This window comes from Euleptes europaea, chromosome 16, assembly GCF_029931775.1.
Source record: "Euleptes europaea isolate rEulEur1 chromosome 16, rEulEur1.hap1, whole genome shotgun sequence".
NCBI lineage: Eukaryota > Metazoa > Chordata > Lepidosauria > Squamata > Sphaerodactylidae > Euleptes > Euleptes europaea.
In genome coordinates, this window is record NC_079327.1 from 47,752,782 (window position 1) to 47,779,423 (window position 26,642).

At 40.4% G+C, this 26,642-nt stretch overlaps 1 protein-coding gene across 6 annotated transcripts in view; it reads left to right on the top strand.

Moving 5' to 3' along the window:
- The window catches only part of CNKSR2 (connector enhancer of kinase suppressor of Ras 2), a 227,681-nt gene that overhangs the window by 156,750 nt on the left and 44,289 nt on the right, over nucleotides 1-26,642 (top strand). For all 6 annotated transcript variants that reach the window (XM_056861670.1, XM_056861672.1, XM_056861671.1 and 3 more), the window contains 3 exons: nucleotides 15,763-15,896; nucleotides 17,906-18,117; nucleotides 23,531-23,620. In XM_056861670.1, coding sequence (XP_056717648.1) covers nucleotides 15,763-15,896; nucleotides 17,906-18,117; nucleotides 23,531-23,620 — 436 coding nt within the window. The remainder of the gene's footprint in view (nucleotides 1-15,762; nucleotides 15,897-17,905; nucleotides 18,118-23,530; nucleotides 23,621-26,642) is intronic.

A 26,642-nucleotide genomic window follows, 5' to 3' on the forward strand; every position in this document is an offset into this window, starting at 1 on the left:
TCCCCTCCCCACAGACTTTCTGTGTAAAATCAAAGGTAATGGGGATTCAGTGTTCAATTTAAATCCCAAATTGCTTCATTTATATTTTAAAATATTATTGAAAATATGATGTGGGAATAAATACTATACAGGTTCAATTTTCAAGTCAAGTTTAGAATTCAAGAGAATGGGAGGGGTGAGATTACAGTGCAATTAATCATAGAACAGAAATGTTGTATAGAAGACACAAGTTAGTTTGCTGGTTAGTCAATTAGATACCCATTCAAAACTTACCGTATATACCCGTGTATAAGCCGACCCGCGTATAAGCCGAGGTGCCTAATTTCTCCCCCAAAATGGGGAAAAATTAGGCACCCGCGTATAAGCCGAGGGTCGGCTTATAACCCCTCCCCCCCCGCAGGCTTACCTGGGCTCCCGGCAGCAAGCGGCGTGGGCCTGGCGGCGGCTGCTACACAACCGGGCGAGGGCCGGGGCAGCCTCCCTGCAGCCGCTCCAGGCCGCCCTCGGACGTTAGCAGCGGCGGCAAGGCCGGGCGAGGGCCGGGGCAGCTGCCCCAGGCCCCCCTCGGCCGCCAGCAGCGGCTGCGAGGCCGGGCGAGGGCCGGGGCAGACGCCCCAGGCCGCCCTCGGCCATTAGCAGCGGCGGCGAGGCCGGGCGAGGGCCGGGGCAGCCGCCCCAGGCCGCCCTCGGCCGGCAGCAGCGGCGGCGAGGCCGGGCGAGGGCCGGGGCAGCCGCCCCAGGCCGCCCTCGGCCGTTAGCAGCGGCGGCGAAGCCGGGCGAGGGCCGGGGCAGCCGCCCCAGGCCGCCCTCGGCCGCCAGCAGCGGCGGCGAGGCCTGGCGAGGGCCGGGGCAGCCGCCCCAGGCCGCCCTCGGCCGCCAGCAGTGGCGGCGAGGCCTGGCGAGGGCCGGGGCAACCTCCCTGCAGCTGCAGGAGGCCGCCCCAGGCCGCTCTTGGCAGCAGGAAGCGGCGTGGGACTGGCGGAGGCAGTAAGTTCCCTCCTCCCTCCTCCCTCCTCCCTCCTCCCCCCTCCCCTACCCTACCGTATTGACCCACGTATAAGCCGAGTTCGGCTTTTTCAGCCCTTTTTTGGGGCTGAAAAACTCTGCTTATACGCGAGTATATACGGTAGTAGAAGCTTTATGATAGTATCCAAGTCTAAAATATCAACCAATTAGTATATTATTCCCACTTATTTAGCTTTGCTGTCAGTCTGCTTCTTGGGTTTTGATCTTACCTCAAAAGGAGCTTCAGTAATTCCACTAGTCGTGTGATAAACCATTACCACAATTGGGTATCAGGAACAGATGGAGGCAATTAGTGAGAAAAACTAAAGTATAATGATATGAAAAGGGGGAAAAAACAAGATAGTAGTGATGAGGATATTAAATAAAATCAGAAAAAACTACCTTATATGTTATGTAAAATTTTTAGAGAGATAAAAATCAGCACAGTCTCACAGCCCAGATAACCTACAAGAACCGAAAAATTATGTGCTTTGAAATATTTAAAACTTGTCCTTGAGAGATTAAAGAGGGAGGAAAAGCGCACCACTGTTACTTCTGTGAACTATGTCCATGTACAGAAGCTTATGGATTTGCATGAATGAAATATGTGGTGCATCTTTTTCTAAAAAATGGATATGAATAAGCTACCTTGGATCTATATGGGGAAAGGATATTGTCAGCTCTGGGCTCGCCATACAAATCCCACAAACAGACTTCCAGGCAGGTTTTCCTACGAAAGCTGGTTTATTGGGAAACATACAGCGAATTGCAGAAATTGACTTGGAAATTTAGCAAGGGCACTAATGAGAAGGAAACTACAGGGATGGGTGCTATAAAGGCAAAAGTAATAATAAAGTACACTTTCAGGACAGCTGCTGGTTGCTAGGGCAACTTCTTAGATAACACAGTTTCCCAGAGCGAGCAAAGACTAAACAGAGCAGAGATGAACAACAGTTAGACCTTGAAACACCACCTGGCATACCCAGTGGGCGCCCTTCCCAGGCCGGTGCCTGACATTCTGCCCCCCTCAAGGCCTCCCTCCTCCCATGTTCGACGGAGAGGGTTTGTCCGGGTATGACGCATGGAACTGATGGGTCAGTTGGGGGGCTGAAACATGGTGATGAGCAACCCACTCATCGTGAGCAGGACTGAAATGTTTCCAACGAACCAAGTACTGCAGCACCCCCCGGTGGATGCGGGAATCAAGGATTTTGGAAATCTCGAAGTGCTCTTCCCACCACCACCACCACCACCACCATCCTAGGCACCTCTGGGAGGGGTTCTGGATGCCACCTGAGTGAGAGTACATTTTGCTTCAAAAGACTAATATGGAAAACCGGATGTATCCTCCTCAGTGATTTGGGGAGGCTTAGTTCTACAGTTACTTTGTTAATGACTATGGAGCTGGAAAACGGTCCTATAGTTAGGCCAATGGAAGTGCTAATAATGGTGCTACTACATTTTTGTCAACCAAATTTCAGATAATGGGAATCTTTCCCATTAGTAGAATATAATGATGCTTGTACAATAAATTATAATTTTAATTATGAAAGGCCAACATGATATCACTTAAAAGCAAACCTGCTTAAGACAGAGTAAAAAGCAAACAATTTTGAAGTTATTTTTACTTGACCATCAGAAGAATACACATGAATATGCACTTCTCATTCTTAGGACAGACCGTGGAAGGTTTCACATTCAAACAAATTAAGACCAGAATCCAGTGTTCTTAGTTGTTCTAGGAGATCTTTAAGTTTCTTTTGTTTGTCTTTTCTGATTTTGGAATTTAAAGCTATCATTTTTCCTCGAATAAACGCTTTGCTAGTATCCCATACAACGAAATCGGACATACCTGGGGTCTTGTTTAAAGCGAAGAACTCTTTCACGTCACGTTTACACTGTTCAAGTATCTGTTTTCTCCGCAGTATTTGGTCATTTAACCGCCAAGACAAACAAAAGAAACTTAAAGATCTCCTAGAACAACTAAGAACACTGGAAAAAAAATCAAATTAAACCAGATAAAACTACTCTCCGTGATATCAAGATGACAAAACATCAGATTGAAGTGATAGAAACAGAAGAAATTAAAACAAGAGTTAAATATGCCAAGCAAAGATTTTTTGAAAGAGCGAACAAACCTGGCCGATTTTTAGCCAACCAACTCCGACAACAAGAGAAGAAAAGAAAGATAACCGGTGCAAAAGCTAATGGCATAACCTACAATAAACAGGGAGAAATCGCAAAATTATTCGTTGATTACTACAAGCAACTATATGCGAAGGACGATCTGCAAGAACAGGGGCTATCAAGCTATTTATTAGATGCAAAATTACCCAAGTTATTACCAGAGGAGCAAGAGATAACAACACAAGAAATTGTTGATGCCATAAATAATCTGAAATCAGACAAAGCACCAGGTCCGGATGGGACTACACCTCAATTTTACAAGCTTTTTGAACAACAACTAATGCCTGTCCTATTATCCTTGTACAAAATATTCGGCTCAAAGGGCACGTCTTTTAATAATGGTTGTTTGTCAACAGAATTCAATATCACTAAAGGCACCAGAAAGGATGTCCACTTTCTCCACTTCTTTTTGATTTGTCAATGGAGGTTCTCGCGAATTATATAAGAAATGACCCAAATATTAAAGGTCTCACAGTAGGAAATGAAGAACACAAAATTAAAAGCTATGCATATGATGTTGTGTTAATATGTCAAAACCCAAAACAAACTCTTCCATATGTTCATTACCATATCATGGAATTTGCAAAGTACTCCAGCTATAAATTGAACAAAGCAAAGACAAAAATTTTGACTTTTAATACTACAAATAACGAAGACAATCATATTAAAGAAATTACCGGATGTCAAATAACAAAGGAGTCAGTCAAATATTTGGGTGTCAGTATATCATCACAAAACAAGACACTTCTAAGATCAAACTATTTGAAAACCTGGGGAGAAATAGAAAGGGACCTAAGCTCATGGTCCAAAATGAATATTTCCTGGTTGGGAAGGATATCGGTGATAAAGATGAATGTACTTCCAAGACTAAACTTTTTATTTCAGTTTCTTCTGATTTATTTACCAGACAGAATAATAGAAAATTGGCAAAAACAAATCAATCGTTTTATGGGGAATGCGAAAAAGCCAAGAATTAGATTCAAAGTCTTGCAAGACGAAAAGAAAAGAGGTGGATTAGCATTACCCAATCTCAAACTATATTATCATGCTGCCTGTCTAACTTGGATTGCAGAATGGATAAAATATCCCAAAAATAGACACGTCATTCTAGAACGAGTGGACTTTGGGCAAGGATTTCATAAAGTTTGGTGGGACCCATCAACTACAATCCAAATGGATAAAGTATTAGAAGATTGTGATATCAAGATGGCGATATTGAAAATTTGGAAAAAGTATAAAAAAATAATCAGTCCCTCTCCACCATCTATAATGTCTCCAATTGAAGCTTATCATGACAACGTCAAACTGAAAATGGTTCACTTTACTTACAAAGATATGATAGAGCCTACAGGAGAAATTAAAAGTTTAAATAAACTTCAAGAAAAATTTCAAAAGCTAAACTGGCTGACCTACCTTCAACTGAGGTCCAATTTACAAAAAGATTGTCTTTACCCTCGACCATTTCGAGAATTGACAGAATTTGAATTGACGATATCTAAGAATGATACTCATTTATAAGGAAAAATTTACAAACTCCTCTTGAAATATGATACAGAAGAAGAACACGTGAAAACCAATATGATCAAGTGGATGCAAAATGTTGGTGAAATGATCACTATGGAATCATGGGAAAAACTCTGTTCTTCCGAATTGAAATATACCGTGTGCCAAGAAGTGAAAGAAAATTGGTATAAAACATTCTACAGATGGTACTTGACTCCAAACATGATTTCACAGATGACTTCTTCTGGAAAGAAAGGCGTTTGCTGGAAATGTCAAGATACGGATGGTTCCTACTTTCATGTTTGGTGGACATGTACCAAATTACAAATGTTCTAGAAAAAGATCCATCAAGAACTACAGACAATAACAAAAACAAAGATAACACTAGACCCTAAATACTATTTGCTTAGTATGGTCCCATCAAATTTGCCTTTGAGATTTCATGAAGTTTAAGTATGCCACAACGGCAGCCAGGACGGTTCTGGCAAGAACTTAAAAGCAAATGCAAATACCTGAAATAGAAGATTGGAAAGAAAAATTGCTAGACTACGCCACTATGGCCAAAATGACTTTTATGCTGAACCCTAATTATAATGAACTTACAGAACAATTTGATGAAAAGTGGGAATCATTTTACACTTATATGACCTCTAGTTAATCAAATGAATGACATATATTGAATAATACTAAAATGAGTAACAGGCAATGTGTTATTTAATATGCTCCAGCTATTTGTTAAGTAATTTCTGGGCTTTCAAACCTTATACTTTTAATGTGTAACAGTTAGAAAGTTTGAATGATTTTTATATTTTTATAATCACTTTTTTAGACATACTATATCGCATTTGATCAGTATTTAGGCTTGTTATATGTCACTGTACTCGACTAAGTATATTTCTCAACTGAAATTGTCATATTGTTTTTGTATACCAAACGGTTTACCCTTCCCTTTTTTCCTTTTTGTATCCCTTTAATTATAAAAAAAATAAACCTTAAAAAAAAAAAGACCAGAATCACCAAATATTTTACTGCATTCTCACAGGGTGCACTAACAGCTCAATTCTAAACAGACTTACATCCTTCTACCCAGTGGTCTTAGACTGGTATAACTCTGCTTATGGTGGCACTGTAAAAGGGTCTCACATACTCTTTAAAAAGAAAGTATGCCCCTTACTAATTAACAAGTGAATAGTCAACAGCTGTAACTCAGCCAGTGATTTATTCTCTTTTTTAAATTAATTGTGCTCACTTTGTCTTTTATCCTGTTCTGGCAAGTTGGCAGCAAGTTTCAAAGACAGGTAAACTGGTAATCAAGAAACAACTAGGGCAGGATCCAAGAACTGAAGGCAAGAGCTGAAGTTGGAGACTAGGGTCATTTATGCATGGGAGTTTTACCTGAGGTTTGTTGCTGGCTGGACCCACACTTTCCTGTTGGGAATCTCTGCACCAGCAGTCTCCAAACTCAAATCAAGTCCCACCACTTCAAATGTTGCTTTGTAATTAGCTTACTTCACAGTGCTTACTGTGAGAGAAAATCCCCCCCCCCAAACCCAACTGCCGCACAAAAAACAAAAACCAGAGCAATCTGAAAGGAGGGGGGAGAAATCCAAGGTTCGGTTTTAAAAAGCCTTTCTTTTGCTCAGAAAGAGCCCCAGGAAGCAGGAAGCATTTGAATGACTGCCTCGTTACACGCTGTTTTGTGATTGGCTGTGAGAGAAAGCAAGCTTCTGTGTCCAATGCTTTGCCTTCTGCACAGAGATTTCAGCCGGGCTGAGTTCAGGGGAGAGGGAAGAGTCGGGTTAACAGGGGAATGGGAAGACCCGACATTGCAAGGGCTGGCAGCGAAGTCATTTCTAATGGACAGAAAACTCATGCAGAACTCCAATTAACAACTGAGTCAGACAGGGGGCGACCGTGGGTCCGAGTGCCCATGCATAAATGACCTAGGACTCTCCAGAAGAGGCTGGCTGGCAGGCTCCAAAAAGCTGAAGCTTAGCAATCAGCAATTCTCTAGGCTAAAGCACAAGCTGGTTGAAAAGATCTGTTAAACCAGCAATCTGCATGATTATGTAGGGAACTGAGAGTCTCTCCATTTCCTGTAGCCAGGGCTAGGTCCCTCATCCTGCAAACAGCTGTAGAGATGTCTCTTCCTCATGAGAAAGGCTAGAGTGTGGGAGGGCTCAAGCTGCCAAGAGTGCACTTCTACCTGGTCCAGGCTTTGGTTCTGGCTCTATGCCTTTTCCATTCATGGGGAGACATTCAGGAGAGATTCTGGAAGTGCGCGAGGGGGTCTTATTAGGTTCCCTCATGTGATGGTCCTAAGGGAACTTGGACAGGAGCCTGCTGTTAGAAAGAAGGAATAGAGTCTTCCCTGGAAGCTTCTGGAGTTTACTCAACTTTGGGCATAGTGGAAAGGATGAGAAGCTCCACTTCTGACAAGTCTTCACCCCATGTGCAGGCAGGGGCCGGGGCAAGTCTTGACACTTTTAAATATTTTCACCTGCAGGCAAAGTTAAAAAAAACGCTATCCTCTTTAATTCTCCTATTTTTGAGTAGAGTGTAATAAAAGTAAGTCACTTGTATTACTATTGCTGAAATTTATTATACCAAGTAAGTTTCGCTACGCTTTGCATTCCCTGCAGCACACTATAATGTGTATATGCCCGTGGCATTATCTACTGAGAAGTGCTCTTACCAAGTCTGCATTCATTTCAGGGTGGGTGGTGGAGTCCTAAACAGAATTGATGCAAGTTCCAGTGATATCCATGGGAATTATTTCCAAGCACAAATCGTTAGGCCTGAGTAGTAAATTAGTTAATAGTTGAATTCCGGGAAATACTATTTGACTCCTTTGTTGATGATGGGGAGTTCTTGCTTTAGATTTAAACATAGTTAATAAAGTCTAAATTTGTTTAGTGAAATTTCAGGATTGATGCTTGATTAGTCTTATTATACTTCTTTCCAGTGACATAAATTTGACCATATTAATGAAGAATTCCTGGTTGCGATGTTTTGTCTTAGGAACCATAACTTTTAAAAATCTGTTTTCTATTTTCTGTATAAATTATGATGAGCATTTTTTCCACAGAAGTACAACCATACAATTACCTCTTTTCTGAAAATATTTAATATTTTTGCTTTTGTTATCTTTTGTTATCTTTTTATAACATATCTGCCTCTTTCCCCACCATTTCTTCATTTTTTAAGGAGTAGGGGAAGGGGTCTTCACTGTGGCAGCTTCCTTAAATTGTACAAAGGTCACTTTACATTCTGCTAATGGAAGAAAGTAGTAGATGGCATGATTCTGAACTGGTGGCCTTGGTCTCTGGAAAATGCTCTGTCTACCTACCTATCTACCTACCGCACTAATTTGCTAATCTGTGTAATATTCATTCAACAGAGTGTGAAGATGGAAGAAAGGTACAAAGTCCTGAATATTAACTCTCTGTATTAAATTTCTACTGACATTACTGATCACTGGTGTAGTCCTAAATAGATTTTTCAATGTCTATTCATACTTTATTGTTTTGATTCTAAAGTTCCTAAAGCTACCTACATTTTATGTTTAAATAGTTTCATCTGTGATTCTTATGTTTTTCTGAAGTAGTATTGTTAAATCACATGAGCAGTCTGAGTAACTGAAATTATTAGGTATCCAGTGTTATATTTTTAGGTTTTTTAAAGTATTCACTTACCCTTGAAGAGGAAACATCTATATCAGCCATTAAGTATTCCTTATTTATTTTATCAGTAGTCACCCTATACGTTGCTTGTCAATCATGTTTTGTATTGCTACTTACTATATCTATTTATGATCATACTGAAGTTTTGTTACTTAATAGGCTAAGCAGTCCTATGGGCTTACTGTTACTGGGAATGTATTATGCCAGTCTTGGTATATTGGAATTGACTGCTAGTTTATTTCCAAAATAATTTCTAAATGAAAGTGCTTGTTTTAAGCCATAAGACTAGTTATGCTAATACCAAGCAAACCGCATATTGAGATGTTCCTCAGAGACCATGCTTCATATGCCTCTATTGTCAGATCTACAGAATGGCAAGTGGGACTCTTGTACCATTTTTAATCAATTATTATTCACAGAATTGTTGAAGATTCATAAAATTAAAAAGTAAAAATATTGATTTTTTTAAAATAGGTCCTAAATTGCCATCTGGCAACTTTAGACAAGAAAATCATAGGAAGCTGAGGCCTTTTGCTCAGATTACTGTCCCCTCGGCTTTTTGCCTGGCACTAAGGCTTTTAAAAGTCAGGAGAAATCATACCTATTTATGATGTTGCTGGTCTTCCTACTTCACCACTTTTGGAGATACCTGCTGCCTGCTGGACCATTTTGATACTTTTATACCTCTTCATTTGATTTTATGTCATCTGATAATTATAATTATTTGATAAACTTATTACACTGCTATTTTTAACAGTGCTTTTAAAGGTTTTTTTAAGATATGTACTGGTTTGAATTCTTTTATTGTGATGTATTGCTTCATTTAGGGGTACTTTCTTTTTTGTAAACTGCACCAAGGATCTATTTTACTGAGGGACGGGGTAGAGATTTTTAAATATATAATCTCCCAGTGGTCCAACATTCTCTAGTCCAATTCTCCACCCTCAGTGGCATCATCTCTTGATGAGGATAATGTAGTCATTCCAACTATATTAACCCATCACGTGTAAGAAGTTGCATTGGTATTCTATATAGAGTGCTTGTTGGTTCTGCTTTCGGGCTCTAGTTCTGATCATGCAAGATAGAAAGAGACATGAGTATTGGGGCACTATTGCCAATGAATGAATAAAGTGTCTGGCATTCATTTCCAAAGGTAGCTTTATTCTTGTCACCATTGTATAGTAGAAGTGTATCTGTATTTGGAGAATTCTGGTCCCCAGGTCACAACTTTCTTCAGCCAGTGGGAGAGATACTATCGTTATATTTTGAGTAAGGTGGAGTTTGTATATCCTTGTGCACTTTATCACAGCCAATAAAGAAAGGAGGAAGGTACTCTGTGTCTATGTGAATTTGAATGCTCTGCATTGGGGTACGAGGTTAAGAGATGGTGACTATCTGAAAACCTCATTCAGTGGCTGCATTTCCCCTTCCTTGTTTTCCTTGTTGGGATGCCTTGTACTTGTATGCATTTGTTCATATAAAGTGCCCTTTCAACCATGCGCTCCATCACCAAAAACAGAGTGATCTTGTCCCATGCCCTTTCAACCATGCACTCCATCACCGAAAACAGAGTGATCTAGTCCCATGCCATGGAACCTGATGTGTGAGATCTGTGTTCCTTGGTTGGCTCCTGTGTATTGCTGGGTAGGGTTGCCATGACAGACTACAGAGTTAATATGGTAGGGAAGCAAGACTGGAAGGAAGGTGGAGTTATCTGGTGTGTGGAAATGGACTTGACAAGGTCCCATAAATTGAAGTGCAGTGCAAAGAAGATAGTAGTGTTCCTGGTCAATAATATTGCCAGTCAGGAAATAAGGAATTAGACTGTAATGGACAGCTGATCTGTGCCTATAGAAGCAGCATTAAACCATGGTGACATGTGGTGCCATTGGAGAAGAACAGCAAAAAAAAAGGGAGGGGGGAACCTCAACCAGATAAGTTCAGAGAGCTTCAAAGGTTGAGTAGAAACTATAAACTATAACAAAATAATTATATTTATCACAAGTTGTACACTATAAATGTTTACACTATAAAAACACAGGGCCTGGAAAGCAGGCTACATATAAAAATATCAGTTACAAAAGTCTCATACACCATTAATATACATTCAGTATAAATGACCAATAATGGACCAAATGCATTTCGGCCTGAATAGGCCTTCTTCAATGGTCATAAATACAAAAACTGATTATTAAAAACACATCTGGAAATTAAGAGGTATTTTTATCTTGTATCTAGTGTTTACTGATCTAAACTCTTAACCCAAATCTTGGGTCTTACCACATGGACAGTTGCTCACATTGGTGTAAAATTATTGTTTCCAGATGAGTGTACACATTTATCATGGGTTGATGTACCATTGGAGTGCCAGCTATGGGCTGTTCCGTAAGAGATGGGATGTGGCCACAATTAACCATACTCTGACTATATTCAGAGTACCACATACTGCAACATACTACTTGGAGATTTATCTGAAGACTGAAGTTTCAATTAATATGAAATGTAGTAGCAGGACTAATAGTTCTGGACATTAGTCAGGACAATATTTCTCACTAGTTTTAAAAGAACTACAGTGATTTCCCATCTTGATTCAAGTTGCAATTTAAAGTGCTGGTTGTGACTTTTATAGTACATTTCTTTGGAGAGTTACACCCTTCTAATCCCATTGAAGAAGGAGGGTTGGTTTTTATACCCCCTTTTCTCTACCTTTAAGGAGTCTCAAAGGGGCTTATAATCACCTTACCTTCCCCTCCCCACAACAGACACCTTGTGAGGTAGGTGGGGCTGAGATTGCTGAGAGAACTGTGACCAACCCAAGGTCACCCAACATGCTTCATGTGGAGGAGTGGAGAATCTAATCTGGCTCTGCAGATTAGAGTCCACCACTCTTAACCACTACACCACTCTAGCTCTCATCTATGGATTTAGAAGGGTGTAACTCTTCTTAGGATAGTACTGTTACACTCCTAAATGTTATGTGACCAGTCTTCTTTTTTCCTCTTACAATTGCCTAAGAATTAAGATTTTCTGCACACACTTTCAGAAGTGGTTTGCTATGAGAAAAAGGGCATTCTTCACAGTGGCACTGCAGTTGTGTAATTCCCTTTCCACAACCATCCACAGGATCTAAACTTTTTAGTTATAGGTACCACTGTACTTTTAATTCACTCAGGGTTTTGGTTAATTTGGCTACATACTCAGTGGATTTGAGCCATTGTGTGTGTCCTGGCTTTAAACAGTGTTTTGTTTTTGCTTTTGTTACTCATTATTTTAATCACTGGTTTTATATGGAAACCACAGATGAAATATTGGGTTGAGAGGTAAGGTATACATTTTTAAAATAAATTAATCTACCTTTGACCATTGACTTCAGTGAGAGTATTTGCAGGCATAATGTTACTCCAGTGCTGGGGGTAGGAACAAATCCTAACTGACTGCAAACTCATATGATAACATCAATCCAGAAACAAATGTAGAAGCATATGGTATCTTTCAATGATTATTATCAAGAAGACAATAAATTGGTTAGAAATTAAAGCACAGCACTTGATATACAACTAGCTAAAATGGTTTTTGCTGGTTTGTTTATACTGGGTTATTTATATCTTTAGATATTTGTATTATTTGATTTATCATTTATCAGATGATCAAATGCAGTGCAAATCAAATAAGCTAAAACCTTCCCTTAGCAAGCCTACCTAGCTAAGAAAAAGACTGTTTACATGTAATTAATGCAATGAAAATCAAAGAAAAGTTTTCAGTGTGAGGTGAGGCAAACAGAATTATTCATTTATATTCCACTTTATTCCATGGGCTGCCAAACAATGAAGAGGAATGTTCACTTGGTAAAATGAGTCAAGATTTGAATGAATCATTTTTCTTTTGCCGTCAAATTACATCTAATTTACCACTGGTGGGGTATTCAAGGCAAGAGATGTTTGGAGGGGGTTTGCCATTGCCTGCCTCCGTGTCATGACCCTGGTATTGCTTGGAAGACTGTGCTTAGCTTCTGAGATCTGACGAGATCAGGCTAGCCTATGATAAATAAGGAGTAAATAATTCATAGTCCTTACACCTGGCCAATCCAGTAAAAATCTATACCAAAACTGAATTGTGGAAGTGTGCAGTCCTGTTCTTTTCTTATAAACTGTCTGTTGATCTCACTCTTTCTTAAGAAAGCATTGCTTCAGTCCTTGCAGACCATGGCTCTGTATTTCCTTTGAAGTCCAATAAGAGGTTGTGACTACCTATTGGTTCATGCTAGTGGAAGTATACATACATTACATTATTCTTATAAATCTGAAATATAGAGCCAAGGGGCAGGATACCATGTTAGGAGGCATTGCTGCAATAGAGTTTTCTGCAGAGTTGTATCTGAGCACAGCTATTGCAAAGTAGTGAGAGGAGTCCATTTGTGTAGTTGGGATGCTGGGGGATTTGTATGCACACCAAGATTTGTGATGGGAAAGCCTATTCTCCCTAATTTCCTCAGGATGGCAGCTAGATTTCAGACACTCATGAACAACAAAGTTGTTACGAGATGAAATATATAATTTCTAGAATCTTCTTGTGTCATCTATGCTAAATATATGCTAGACTGAAAATTGATTGTTTTAGTCTTTAAATGATAATTAAATGGCTATGTCAGGTACTTATTTTTAAAGCAATTAAAATGTTCCTTATGGAATCAGAAAGCCATTTTGTGATATTAAATATTAATTGAAAACATGATATGAAATTGTAAATGTGTTTTTCATTATTTGAATAAGAGTTCACAGTATCTGAAATATTGATAAAGTATCTTGCAATTTTTAGGAAATGGATGGAAAACTTAAAAAGAAGAAGGTATTGCTTTAGAAATTATAGTTTTCTTTGGGGCTATTCTGTCATGCCACTAACAGACATGTCAGATACTTTTTTGCAACCTGGTTGCAGTTATCGTAAGGGTGCTAAAATGAGCATTTTGAGATTTGTATCACTAGAATATATTTTGGGAATTTCACATATTTACAAGTTGTGTTGGAACAGTGTGGAAGCCATTATTAGGCCTTCCTAAGAAATCTTTAAGTCTTTGAATTATGAAAGAGAAACTTTATTAATGAGAGTTTTTAAATAAAGGACATTTACAAAGGATGTTAAAATTACAATTCTAGTAAATAAACCAAATATCATACTTTTCTGCCCATTTTTGGTGATATTAGAAACCTGGATCACTGCAGGACAGCTATAAATTGTCTTTCCATGTTTATTGAAAAGGACTTCCGTCTGAGAAAAAAAATTATATTTGCCTCAGAAGCTCTTTCGTTAATTCTGTGTCTTGCTGTTAGGATTATTAGAACTCCAGGGGGAAGCTTTGATGCTTTACAGTGGGACATTTGTTTTCCTTTCACTCATCAAAATTGAACTCACATGTAGTGTTTTGGATGCAAAATAATATACTTTGCTATATATTAATTATTTCTCTTCTTAGGTCAGAATTCCAGATTTTAGAGAGAGCTCTAATTATTCCTTCAAATTTGTTGATGTTCACTTTTAATATTCATGTTGATGTATATCATTTTGTTGTTGTCTGTCCATTACATTTCATCTCACTATGGAGAAAAACCCAATTATTCTTCACAGAAAAGTCTCAGTGGCCTGTCACTACTTATTTCTTTTAATTTCTAATGACAATTCTTCTGTATTGATTGTCCATGAAGCATGGGTTCATGATTCTTCTGATGAAATCCCCAGCATGAAATACTTGGATTCTGTTTTACCAGAACAACTTAGCCATCACCAAATACCTCTGATAGCTTCTGTAGTTACAGGACTTACTCTGCTTATATGATGCAGGCCAGAAAAATCTCAAGAGGAATATTTTAAAGACTTTTGTTCAAATATATTGTGTGCAAAAAAGAGTACCTGTTTTCTATTAATATGCAAATTGTAATAGGAGTCTCTGATCTATTGGGTTAGATCTTAAATAAAACTGAACAGGGGGGATTTTAGCCACCTTACTGTTTCCATGGCAGTTCCTTTTATTCCCCCCCCCAAAAAAGCCTCTACAGAGAATTGAGTACCCTCTAGAATGCCATGGGATGCAGTGATGCAGCCAGAAAGAGCAGTTATCAGAAAGCATTCCTTCTCTTGAATGTAAAAAACAACCCCCTTCAACAAAACCACAAAACAGATGTGTGTGTTTGTGAAATGATTATTTCTGCTGATTCACCTGTCTGTGTTAGCAATTAAACCAGCTGAGCCATAATTTAAAATTTAATATACAGTGATAATTTCAAAGTATGATTTGAAGAAAATCACTCTGGAAAGGCTTCAAGCAAGTGTTAGCAGAATCTATACACGCAGAATTCATATATTCTGTTTTGCCCAATGGAGGAAAGGCAGGATAGAAATGAAATTAGTGAATTTTAATATGGGTTATCTGCAAAATATATAAATGCCTAAAGACCGAGCAGGTATAAGAAAATTATATAATATTCATATAGTCAAGTTTATTGTATAGGCCATTACAATCTAAAACAGTATAGCAACAGGTTAAAATATACAAAACCAGAATCATTACAAGAATACAAAATTTATAAAATTGGCTCTAACCAGCTCTGCCACCTTTCATGGTTTGCTTTGCCCTGATTTTCTTGTCCGCCAGGCCATACATTGTCATTCTTTTGGAAATATGCGGGTCCTTATCTGACAACAAATAGATTAATCTGTCAGCATCAGATGACAATTGTGACCCTGAAAGAATGTTTGCCAGAAACTTGTTCCAGGGCTCAGAGTATAAAGGACAGGACAGGACATAATGGGGGGGGGGTCTTCATATATGAATCAAGAGAATCTACCCTGGTGACACAGAACCTTTAGTGTTTCAAATAAGCTAATTTTGCTGAGCCATTGCATTATTTCTAGTTTCATGTTGGGATTCAGACTGCCTCCCCCCCCCCCCTACTAAGTGTGTGGGGGTGGCGGGGAGAAGCTGGGAACTCCATTCATGGAACTTCCAGCATCACATCTTGCTTGGCCCAGTTGTAGCTGAATTATTATTCAGCTAGTTTAGCATAGTGGTTAAAGTATTGGACTAGGACCTGGTCCAAATCCACATTCTGCCATGGAAACTTGCTTGGTGACATTGAGCTAGTTGCTCTCTCCCAGATTAGCCTACTTCTCAGGGTTGTTGCTCTGAGGATAAAATGGAGGAGAGGAGAATGTTCTAAGCCACTTTGTGGTCCACACTGGGGAGAAAAGTTGGATGTAAATATCTCAATAAACAAATATCTCAGGGCATATAGCATTTACCTTTCATTTAATGAGATAATAATCAAAATGAAGGAACAATTCAGTGACAAACAGGCAGGCATTTAACTTTTTAAATTTTTATTTTAACCAGCCACTTGTACCTAGAAGTCCTACGAGCAGTGTGGCAACACCATCTAGTACTATCAGCACACCCACCAAAAGAGACAGTTCAGCACTTCAGGATCTCTACATACCTCCTCCTCCAGCAGAACCATATATACCCAGGTGAGCTATCATAACTGACTTCATTTACATCTGAAAGCATTTTAAATATGCATAATAAGTGCAAGATTACAATCCTAGGTTATGAAAAATGGTAATACAAAGTAAAATCACAATTGATTATTCAAATAGTTCAGAAACCTTTTCCCTTATATATCCACAACTAGAAACTTACCTTGTTTTTTTAAATGAATGCTGGAATTATAGAATCATAGAGTTGGAAGGGACCACCAGGGTCATCAAGTCCAACCCCCTGCACAATGCAGGAAATTCACAACTGCCTCCCCCCCACCCCTAGTGACCAGGCCAAGATGCCCTCCCTCTCATCATCTGCCCACTCATGGGGTGGAGAGGGATGGCATCTGCCAGACAGGGAAACTTCAGGGAAACCTGCCATATGGTCACTGTACTAAATGGGTAGCTGGAGCAGCAGAGGGGAAACCACACAAACCTGCTATCAGATGTTTCAGGGGAATTTTGCATTAGCAAATAAGGCAAGAACCCTTATATAATTATATAAAGGTACTCCTGGGTCCGTGCAGTTTACCTTCTTAAGCAAAGAAGGGAAGTGCATTCACACAGAGAGAATAATGAACTTTCAATGCACTTTTCAATTTGCCTGTATGAAATGGCAAAATCCACTTGCAAACAATCAGTAAAGAGCACTGAAAGAGGACTGAAAACTCATTATTCAGCAAAGTAACTCATGTTTCCTTAACTGGAAAAAAAAGTTGAAGGCAAAAACTAAACTCATCTCCTAACCAAATATATTATGGTCATATGAGTACTTAGAGGAATAGAAAACATTAGGATACTTTCAAATATCATGATAAAGCACAGTTCTTGAGTCATGGTTTGATAAATTCCGGTATGAGGTCCAAATACAGACTGTGGTTTGTTGGTACGTGCTAAGCTGGGATGCTAAACCATGGTTTGTAACTGGCATGTTAATTGTGTTTATGTGACTTCTGAATGTAGAAATTCCCATTTGTTTAGTAGCAGCCTCTTGCATATAAAGATGAAAAAACTTTGCCAACTGAAAACATTGCTGCTTCAACTGCATTAATCTATCAATCTATCAACGATGCTTTCTAAGAATACTGCCTCCTTCTGCCTTCTCTCCCCACCACACCCCTGATAGTGATGGTTCACCTAGCAGAAATACACTTCAGAAATGTTAGTCTCACTTGAGGAGACATAAAAGGCTTTGGAACTGTAAGAGATAAAGCAAAAGAGTGTAAAAATCTATTTTATTTCAGAGTACAATTTAGGAGATGCACTGACGTGACTAGATGGAAGGCGGAGGATGGCTAATGATCATAAGAACATAAGAATTACACCAGTGGTACATGTAATCAGCATCCTGTTTTACAGAGTGCCCAACTGGTTCCTTCCAGCATGGATATTCAGAAGTTTGCTGCCTCTGACAGTGGAGATTCTCTTTAGTCACCATGGCTGGTAGCCGTTGAAGTACTTATCGTCCATGAATATGACCAGTTTCCTTTGGAAGCCATCTGTGCTCATGGCCATCACTATGCCCTCTGGCAGTGAATTCCACAACGTTATTATTCATTGAGTAAAGAAGTATTTTGTTTTGTTGGTCCTGAATCTATTGCCTATCAACATTTTAGCAAGGATAAGGAAGAGGGAACTTGACTTGTCTTAGGCTTCTGCTTCTCACCCCTATTTCCTTCCCATTCGTAGCAGTTTGCCTATACTAGAAAGGCATTTCCAGCAGCCTGGCAATACATGGGTACTTAGGATATCATCCAGGAATTCTGCTTTAAGGTGGGGAAAATGCAGATAACACTCTTTGAGATTTACAAACAAAATAAGGTTTGTTATACATTTCTGGTTTGTGCAACAAACTGTGATCTATACATACTTTTTAGAGATTCATTACATTCAGAGGTGAAGAACCAGGGGTTAGATGCAACAATAGCATAGTAATACAGCACAAGATTCATCTTGTTATCTTTCTTATTCTTTACATGACTATCAAAATACAAAAGGGATGAGAAGGGAAATCTCCCATGTGAAGATATTGGAAGACACCTTGTAGGAAAGCCAGTTCATAAGGGATCTGAATCGCCAAATTCATTTCTTGACCAAGAATACCGAAAGCGTTTTAATGTGGTTGAAGAAGATGCTATTTTGTACTGTTATGAATATGAGAAAGGAAGAACAAGTAGCTCTGGGAGAAGAGAGAGCACTCCAACCTATGGTATGGTACACATTTACTAAAGATCAAATTGTTTCTAATTTATCCAGTCTATTTATTTGTATGTTTGCCTGCATTCTCCTGTTTACTACTGAGCATTATGTTGTGTACATCTCACCCCACCCTGGGATAGTTCTAGGTGGCTATTCTATGCTGTCTGCATTGCTCTTATTATGGACTCTGGTGCTTGCAACACCAGATATCTCATTGATTTCTGGTTTGAGTTAGTAGAAAGGTAGAATGGAAGCTTACTCCAGATTGCATCCAAGCAAACAGAGTTTGAAAAATGCAAACTTGCATCTCTTTCCATTTTCATTTGTGCAAAGTTTCATTGTTCTGATCAGCTGTAGACATATGAAAGCCTGGGAAGAAATTCAGGGATCCCTCCCTCAAGGAGATTTTTTCAGTTTTTCTGGCAGAGAAATTGAAACTGGGGCAGCACTGAAAAATAACACCTATGAAATACTGGCCTTTTATGGATTCTCAGTTTCCTTGCATCTAACTTCCTGTTTCTTTGGGGGGGGGGAGTCAGTTCTGCATATGTTTTGCTCCCTCTGACATCCTACAGCTTTAAATGAAGCGCTTCTCCCTGTAGTTTAAATCAGCAGCTTTTTGTGCTTCATAAAGGCTGGTGTTATATCAAATTGACCACTAGAGAGAGCAAAACACATGCAGAACTGAACAAACCCCAAAGAAATTGGAAGTTAGATGCGAGGAAGCTGAGAAGCACGGGTTCCCGCCTTTTCGGGAGCCTTTGTTGCTGCCCCGGGGAAGGAGGAATGGCCGCAGGCAAAGGGGTGGGGGATCGGGTCCAGCCAACTGACACGTGCGTGCGTGCGGAGCCTGGCCTGCTCTGCCCGGTTACAGCCCCCTCATTGGTCAGATCTGGGAGGATCTGGACCAATGAGGGCGGAGGGCGGGAGCTGGGTGGAGGCGTGGCTAGCCCCCCCCAAGTGTGTATAAAGGGGGAAGGGTCCCGCCCACAGCTCACTCCGTTTTCTTGCGAAAGCGGAACGCTGGTGGATCAAAGTTTGTTGGTGGCTTAAAGAGCGGGAAGCGAGAGAGAGAGAGAGAGAGGAGAGCGGACAAGCAGGACAGAGCGGACAAGCACAGAGAGAATGAGAATAGAGCGGACAAGCCCAGATAAATCTTAGTGAGGAAAAGAAAGGGGGGGCGAGACAGGAGCGCTCGGGGGGGGGAAGCCTTAACGTCGGCTCGCAGCCTTCTCCGTTTGCAGCAACAGCCCACCGCAGCGAGTTGGACGTTAATGTTCTCCTGGGGCGAGCTTGCCTTATCAGCCTCGCATTTTTTCTGTTGTACCACTTCCCCTTCCTTCCCCCTGCAGCATTTGGCTGGTGGTGTGGGACTGGCTGCTCCTCCTGTTGGAGGCAACTGAAGTTTTGCCGCTCCTCCTGTTGGAGGCGGGGGAAAATTATAGCCTCCTGGGCTAGGGTTCCCAACTTCCAGGTGGTGGCTGGAGATCTCCTCCTATTACAACTAATCTCCAGGCAACACAGATCAGTTCACCCCTCCCTCTTTTTTCTAAGCATGGTGATAGGGCTGTCCTTTGAGCGCCACACCATACACGGATAGCAACATCACGACAATTCCTTCAGGTTATAGTGTTATAAGCTCTTGCAGTTGTTATAAGCCCAATATATCGCTCTGCCGGCTTACAGCAGGCAACCCTCCTTTTAGGTGGCGCTAATCAGGGAGTCTTCCTTCCTAACGGGGCATTCGGGGTAGGCATTTAGGCTGCCTGCTCCTCCTGTTGGAGGCACCTGGGTTTATACCGCCCCTCCTACTGGAGGCAGGCATAACTTTCTGTTCGGGGAGGGGCTGTGGCTCAGTGGTAGAGCACCTGCTTGGCATACAGAAGGTCCTGAGTTCAATCCCCGGCATCTCCAGTGGAAGGGATCGCAGCAGGTTGGTGATGTGAAATACCACTGCCTGAGACCCTGGAGAGCCGCTGCTGATCTGAGTAGACAGTACTGACTTCAGATCATATTCCCTGCACTGTTCCCTCACCGTCGACGCATGTGGGCTGTCATTTCAACAGGGCTGTGCAATATCAAAGGGAGCAACTATGTTTTGGTTATCCGATTGACAGCACCTCACCCTCCCCCCTTTCCCCTCTCATAGTTTGAGGTTGGCATTAGATGTTAAAACACAAGCGGGTTTTGTGGCTTATACTCAAACCTGTTTTACCTGCTGATTTGACAATCTGAGATATTTAGCTGCATAACTGGAGCTTTTCAAATATTGACCTCCAGGACTATTAACTACACACTCAAAGATTACCTGAGTGATTAGCTGTACCTCCCCCCCCTTTTTTTTCTGGGTGGGAATAGCTTTATGACTAGCATTGCTTCAAAACGCAAGGGAGTCTCTCAAGTATGCAGCTCTGCCCTCTGTACTAGGGTGCGAGCCGGAGCTTCCAGACGCTCTTGGGGCTGCCCGGCTATGGTGATCTGCTGGTCAGATCTTATGGAGGGGAGGTGCTGGAGAGGCGCCCGCAATGTGCAGCGGGTTGACGTGGCTAGGAGGAAGGTCACCAATGCTGTTGGGAGGGCAGTGACCAGACTAGCTGGAATGATCATACGGCAACGGGACATTTCCTTCCGTATGGCTTCTTTATACCGTGGGATAGCGTGCACCTCACCAGCTGGGGCATGGATTTCTGGCTACAGAAAGTTCAGGGGGGCCTAAGGAATTGGCTTCAGCTGTGAAGTGTGGCGGAAGCTGCGAGGGTCCGAGAGTTGAGTACGGGTCCGAGAGTTGAGTTCGGTCCGAGAGTTGAGTTCGGGTCCGAGAGTTGAGTTCGGGTCCGAGAGTTGAGTTCGGTCTCCCTGCGGCTGCAGGGGCCCGTGAGTGAGTTCGGTCTCCTCGCAGCTTGTTGCGGTTTGGCATGGGGATGTGTCACGTTGGGGGAAGCGCATGGTAATGGGGTCGCTTCCCAGGTTTTGGGAACCCCATTTATGGGGTTTTGGGAGAGGCTTCAGGGACATGCCCTGATGGCAGGGCAGGTTGTCCGCCTCTTCCCACGTGGTGGGGGATAACACCTAGTGGCGTTCGTCCTGGTGTCATCCTGGTACTGCCATCCCAGTTGCCCACAGCGGCGGCGCTGTGGGCAGATGCTATTATGGCCGTGATGGCACGGCCTGGGCACCTGACACATCACACATGCTGCGCCACAAGGGTCGCAGCTGTTGCCAATTCAAGTTGTGGCCCAATTTATTCCAACTTATTCCAATTCTTATTAGTTAAATGTTAATAATGTTAAATATTAATAATTTTGTTGTTTAATAATGTTTGTTGTAATAAAACTGTTAACTTTAAAGTGTGTCTGTTACTGAGCATCGGCATTCCTTTTAATTAACCCTGGGTCAGCAATGTATAAAAGCCCATTGTCTCTTTTAGTATGAGTAAAATGCTTCTTAGGGGACAGGTTTTAACCCTCAAAATGTATAACATGAGAAGTCTGAGGAAATTTCTATTTTTCCAATAGGAAAATGGGAAAATTTTGAGAAGGGCTGAAAAAAACCTCCTATGAAATATTTTATCCTGTTTTACAAAGCATTTTCGCTCATTCTAAATGTACAGAATAAATTTTTCCAGTGGAAAAACTAGGAAACTTCGCAGAACACTGGGGAAAAAATAGTATACCTCATACATACACAACATTTTATAGATTTTTGTATAAATGTAAATAAATATGCTCTGTTGTGTTTGATTATAGTACATTATTAAACATTTCAGTGTTTCAGTGTTATATAGTTGAGCTGAAAACCCATTCACGCTGTTAGTCCTATCTGTTTTGACTGGATGAGAACATTTCTGTCCAAATAATATTTACTACAGAATTGGTTTTCCTATGTTTCTGATTGCAAAAATTAGAGATGTGTGTGCTATGGTAGTATAGGGTTTGCTTCTCAAGTATGGTGGCTTTCATAGATCTCAAGATCCTGTTGTCATCCTTCATGTAACGTGAATACGCTAAATAGTACAATTTTATATACTAACTACATTATAAAAGTTGCAATTGAGGATGTTAAATCAGTAAAAGAAATGTAGGTGTGATAGGGAAGTAAATATTGCATGTATTTCAATTTTTCCCAAAATTTCCTTTTTTTTCCTAGAAAAAAATGGAGGGAAAGGTTTGGGGGGTTTTATGGATTCGAAATTTCTAGAAATTTTACATCTCCTCTCAGCTGAAGTAATTAAACTAGGTTGCTGTGGGATAGAGAAGCTAGTTACATGTATGATCTCAGATCCTTAGCTATTGGGTTTCTTTATGAAATAGAAGTATTAACTCATATTTATAAAGCAATCACTGGTCTTCTTTTAGTAGAAGTACCTGAATAGTATGACCGAGAAGTTCAACTTACTAAAAAGGTTAGCATTTCCCTCTAATTTCAGTAAGTCTTTAAATGAGCAAACTGCATTTTATTGGTTTTCTTTGCAATAATTATAGCATGTTCGATGTCTTATTTAAAAGAAATAGAGTAGAAAATGCCAGAATGTAACAGAGCTAGATGTCTATATAAATTTTTATGAGTTAACTCATTTTGTTGTGTTTTTTAGATGAACTGAATTTTAAAATAACTGAAATGAAATATATATGCAGCAGAATTTTGCCATCTAAATGTTTACAGTTTATTTTGATAATTCATATAATGAATTTAAAAAAATATTTCCAAGTTATACAGACGTGTAAACATTTGATACAGATTCTTATGCTTCACGTACCTCCCAAAAGAGAGATTAGAGATAAATCCTCTTTCTCTTCTTCCTCAACTTTTAAGTGTGAATCCCCCACATCCTGAGCACAGAGAACTAAGCTTGACAAACACTAATAGCTAATTATCTTCTTTTTTCGTTACCTGGGAAATTGATAAATAATTTTGGCAGCCTTTATTTTCATCATTTGAGTGATTAATTATACCACTTGGCCCTTTCACTTCCACAATAGCTTGGGTAGATTAAAAAAATATATTATTATTTGCAATGAGGTGAGCAGTAAGCACACACGCTCTCAGCCTAACCTACCTCACAGTGTTGTTGCATTGACAAAATGGAGGAGAGGAGAATGATATAAATTACTTTGTCTTCCCATTGTGGAGAAAAGCAGGTTATAAAAGAAGTAAATAATAAATAGCACTGAAGATGGGGAGGCAGTTAAAAGGTAGGTTGGTAAGTGGGTAAGAAGGAAACATGGAATGGTGAGGATATGGGGGCTGTCTACATAAATAATTCCAAAAAACATTCCCTGGATTATTGTCACATTAGCCTGCTCACCTTGAATTGTTTGCAATAGTTACTTAATATGGAGAATTCATGTGAATTTAATTCTGCAATCTTGTTACAAGAATTTTGAAGACAATGTAATTTAACTACCAGGTTTGTTTTGATGCAGGCAAGCTAAGGCCTATATCTATGCCAGTAGAATATAATTGGGTAGGAGACTACGAAGAGCCCAGCAAGACAAAAAGAGATAGTAGAAGAGGTAAGTAACCTCAAACAAAAAGTACACATTTCACTTTGTTTTTATATACCCTTTGAATAAATAATTACGTGCAAGTTTTCCTTAACCCCACATTGTTATTTACAAAACACAATTTTGAAAAGCGGCATGCTTTTACTATTCAAGGATTCTAGTTGCATGTTCATCATTAGTAGAATCCTAAACTGGACGTGAGGACTAATTGCTAGCCTTTCTCAATATAATATGACCATGCATAATACTGTTGCAGTTTGATGCTCAGAGTACAGCAGCAGGGAACTAATTTGTACTTGGCCCAACTTTTGATTCTTTTTTTGTTCTCTCGTTATCTATGTTAATAAATCTGATGTGAGACTGTATCAACTACCCAGGGTGTGGTGATGGCTGTCAACTTGGAAGGCTTTAAGAGGGGAGTGGACATGTTCATGGAGGAGAGGGCTATTCATGGCTTCTAGTCAAAATGGATACTAGTCATGATGCATACCTATTCTCTCCAGTATCACAGGAGCATGCCTATTATCTTAGTGGTTTGTAACACAAGCAGGATAATGCTGCTGCAGTTGTCTTGTTTGTGGGCTTCCTAGAAACACTTCTAATGTTCTTATAATTCAACCAGAAACTTTTCCTGCCAGATGTAATTTCCATTTATAGCCTTTTGGTATATGATTTTGCAAAATATATTTATGATGGTGTTAATGTAATAGTTACCTGCACTTATTAGAGCCAAACTACAATATACACTTTACTCACTTTCCCCATAGCCACAATTCAGATTCCAGTTCAGATCAGGGCCGTGGTGCTGGGGGAGGAGGGGCTCCAGCTTCCCTCCATGCCATTTTCCCAAGCTGGAGCATTATTTACCTCCCTGCAGACTGCATCTGCACTGAGTACTGCATGTGCAGCCCACAACAAGGCAAAAAGTGCTTCCCCATAGCTGTTTTTGCTGAAACAGCACTGAGGGGGACCCTGACCCAACTTTTGGCCAAACATGTCACATAGTTTGAGTTATAAGGTTAAATTACCCTATTGAAGAGGGATTTAACTGAGACTCAGAGAATTCTGAATGAGGTCACCTTGAAAACTTAAGACTCATTTGTTCTTATGTTTCATGATAAAATCTGGATGATTTGTATATCTGTTCCAAGTATCTTCAGCCCCGATCCATAGATTTCTTGTTAGTGTAGGAGCTCCCGCATCTGGAAGATCTGCCCATTTATTTCAATAGGTAACATATTTGTGTGCCTATTCCTTTGAACATTCAAATCAGTGGTCTGTAGTGAAGAACTTATTACATGTGAAAGTTCCAGATACAATTCATATGGCATAGAATCATAGAATCATAGAGTTGGAAGGGACCACCAGAGCCATCAAGTCCAACCCCCTGCACAATGTAGGAAATTCACAACTACCTCCCCCCTCCACACCCCTAGTGACCAGAAGATGGCCAAGATGCCCTCCCTCTCATCATCTGCCTAAGGTCACAGAATCAGCATTGCTGACAGATGGCCATCCAACCTCTTCTTAAAAACCTCCAGGGAAGGAGAGCTTACCACCTCCCGAGGAAGCCTGTTCCACTGAGGAACCACTCTAACTGTTAGAAAATTCTTTCTAATGTCTAGACGGAAACACTTTTGATTTAATTTCAACCCGTTGGTTCTGGTCTGACCTTCTTGAGCAACAGAAAACAACTCGGCACCCTCCTCTATATGACAGCCCTTCAAGTACTTGAACATGGTTATCATATCCCCTCTCAGTCTTCTCCTAGTCAGGCTAAACATACCCAGCTCCTTCAACCTTTCCTCATAGGACTTGGTCTCCAGACCCCTCCCCATCTTTGTTGCCCTTCTCTGGACATGTTCCAGCTTGTCTACATCTTTCTTAAATTGTGGTGCCCAAAACTGAACACAGTACTCTAGGTGAGGTCTAACCAGAGCAGAGTAAAGTGATACCATCACTTCGTGTGATCTGGACACTATACTTCTGTTGATGCAGCCCCAGACTGCGTTTGCCTTTTTAGTTACAGCATCACACTGCTGACTCATGTTCAGTGTTAGGTCTACTAAGACCCCAAGATCCTTTTCACACACACTACTGCTCAAACAAGTCTCCCCCATCCTATATTTATGCATTTGATTTTTCCTACCTCAATGGAGAACTTTACATTAGTCTTTGTTGAAGTGCATTTTATTAGTTCTAGCCCATTTCTCCAGCTTGTCAAGATCATCCTGCATCTTGGCTCTGTCTTCTACCATATTTGCGACCCCTCCCAATTTAGTATCATCTGCAAATTTAATAAGCATCCCCTCTATTCCTTCATCCAAATCATTTATAAAGATGTTGAACAACACAGGGCCCCGCACAGATCCCTGAGGAACTCCACTAGTCACTTCTCTCCAAGTGGACGAGGAACCATTAACTAGCACTCTTTGGGTATGATCTGTCAACCAGTTGCAGATCCATCTAACAATAATAGGATCTAACCCACATTTTCCCAATTTGTCAACTAGAATACTATGTGGAACCTTATCAAAAGCCTTACTGAAATCTAGATAAACTATGTCTACAGCATTCCCCTGATCCAGCAAGGTAGCAACTTTCTCAAAAAAGGAGATAAGATTAGTCTGACATGACTTATCATTGAGAAACCCATGCTGGCTCTTGGTGATCAGATCCATCCTTTCTAAATGTTCAAGGACGGACTGTTTGATTATTTGTTCGAATACTTTTCCTGGTATAGAAGTCAAGCTGATGGGTCAATAGTTACCTGGATACTCCTTTTTCTCCTTCTTGAAGATGGGGACAACATTTGCCCGCCTCCAATCGTCTGGCACCTCACGTGTTTGCTAAGACCTTTCAAAAATAACGGAGAGAGGTTCTGAAATTACATCTGCAAGTTCTTTGAGTACCCTTGGGTGCAATTCATCTGGCCCAGAGGATTTTGTTTCATTTAAAGAAACCAGGTGTTTGTGCACTACCCCAATGCCAATTCTAGGCTGCAAATCCCTTCCCTCATCACATGTTCTGT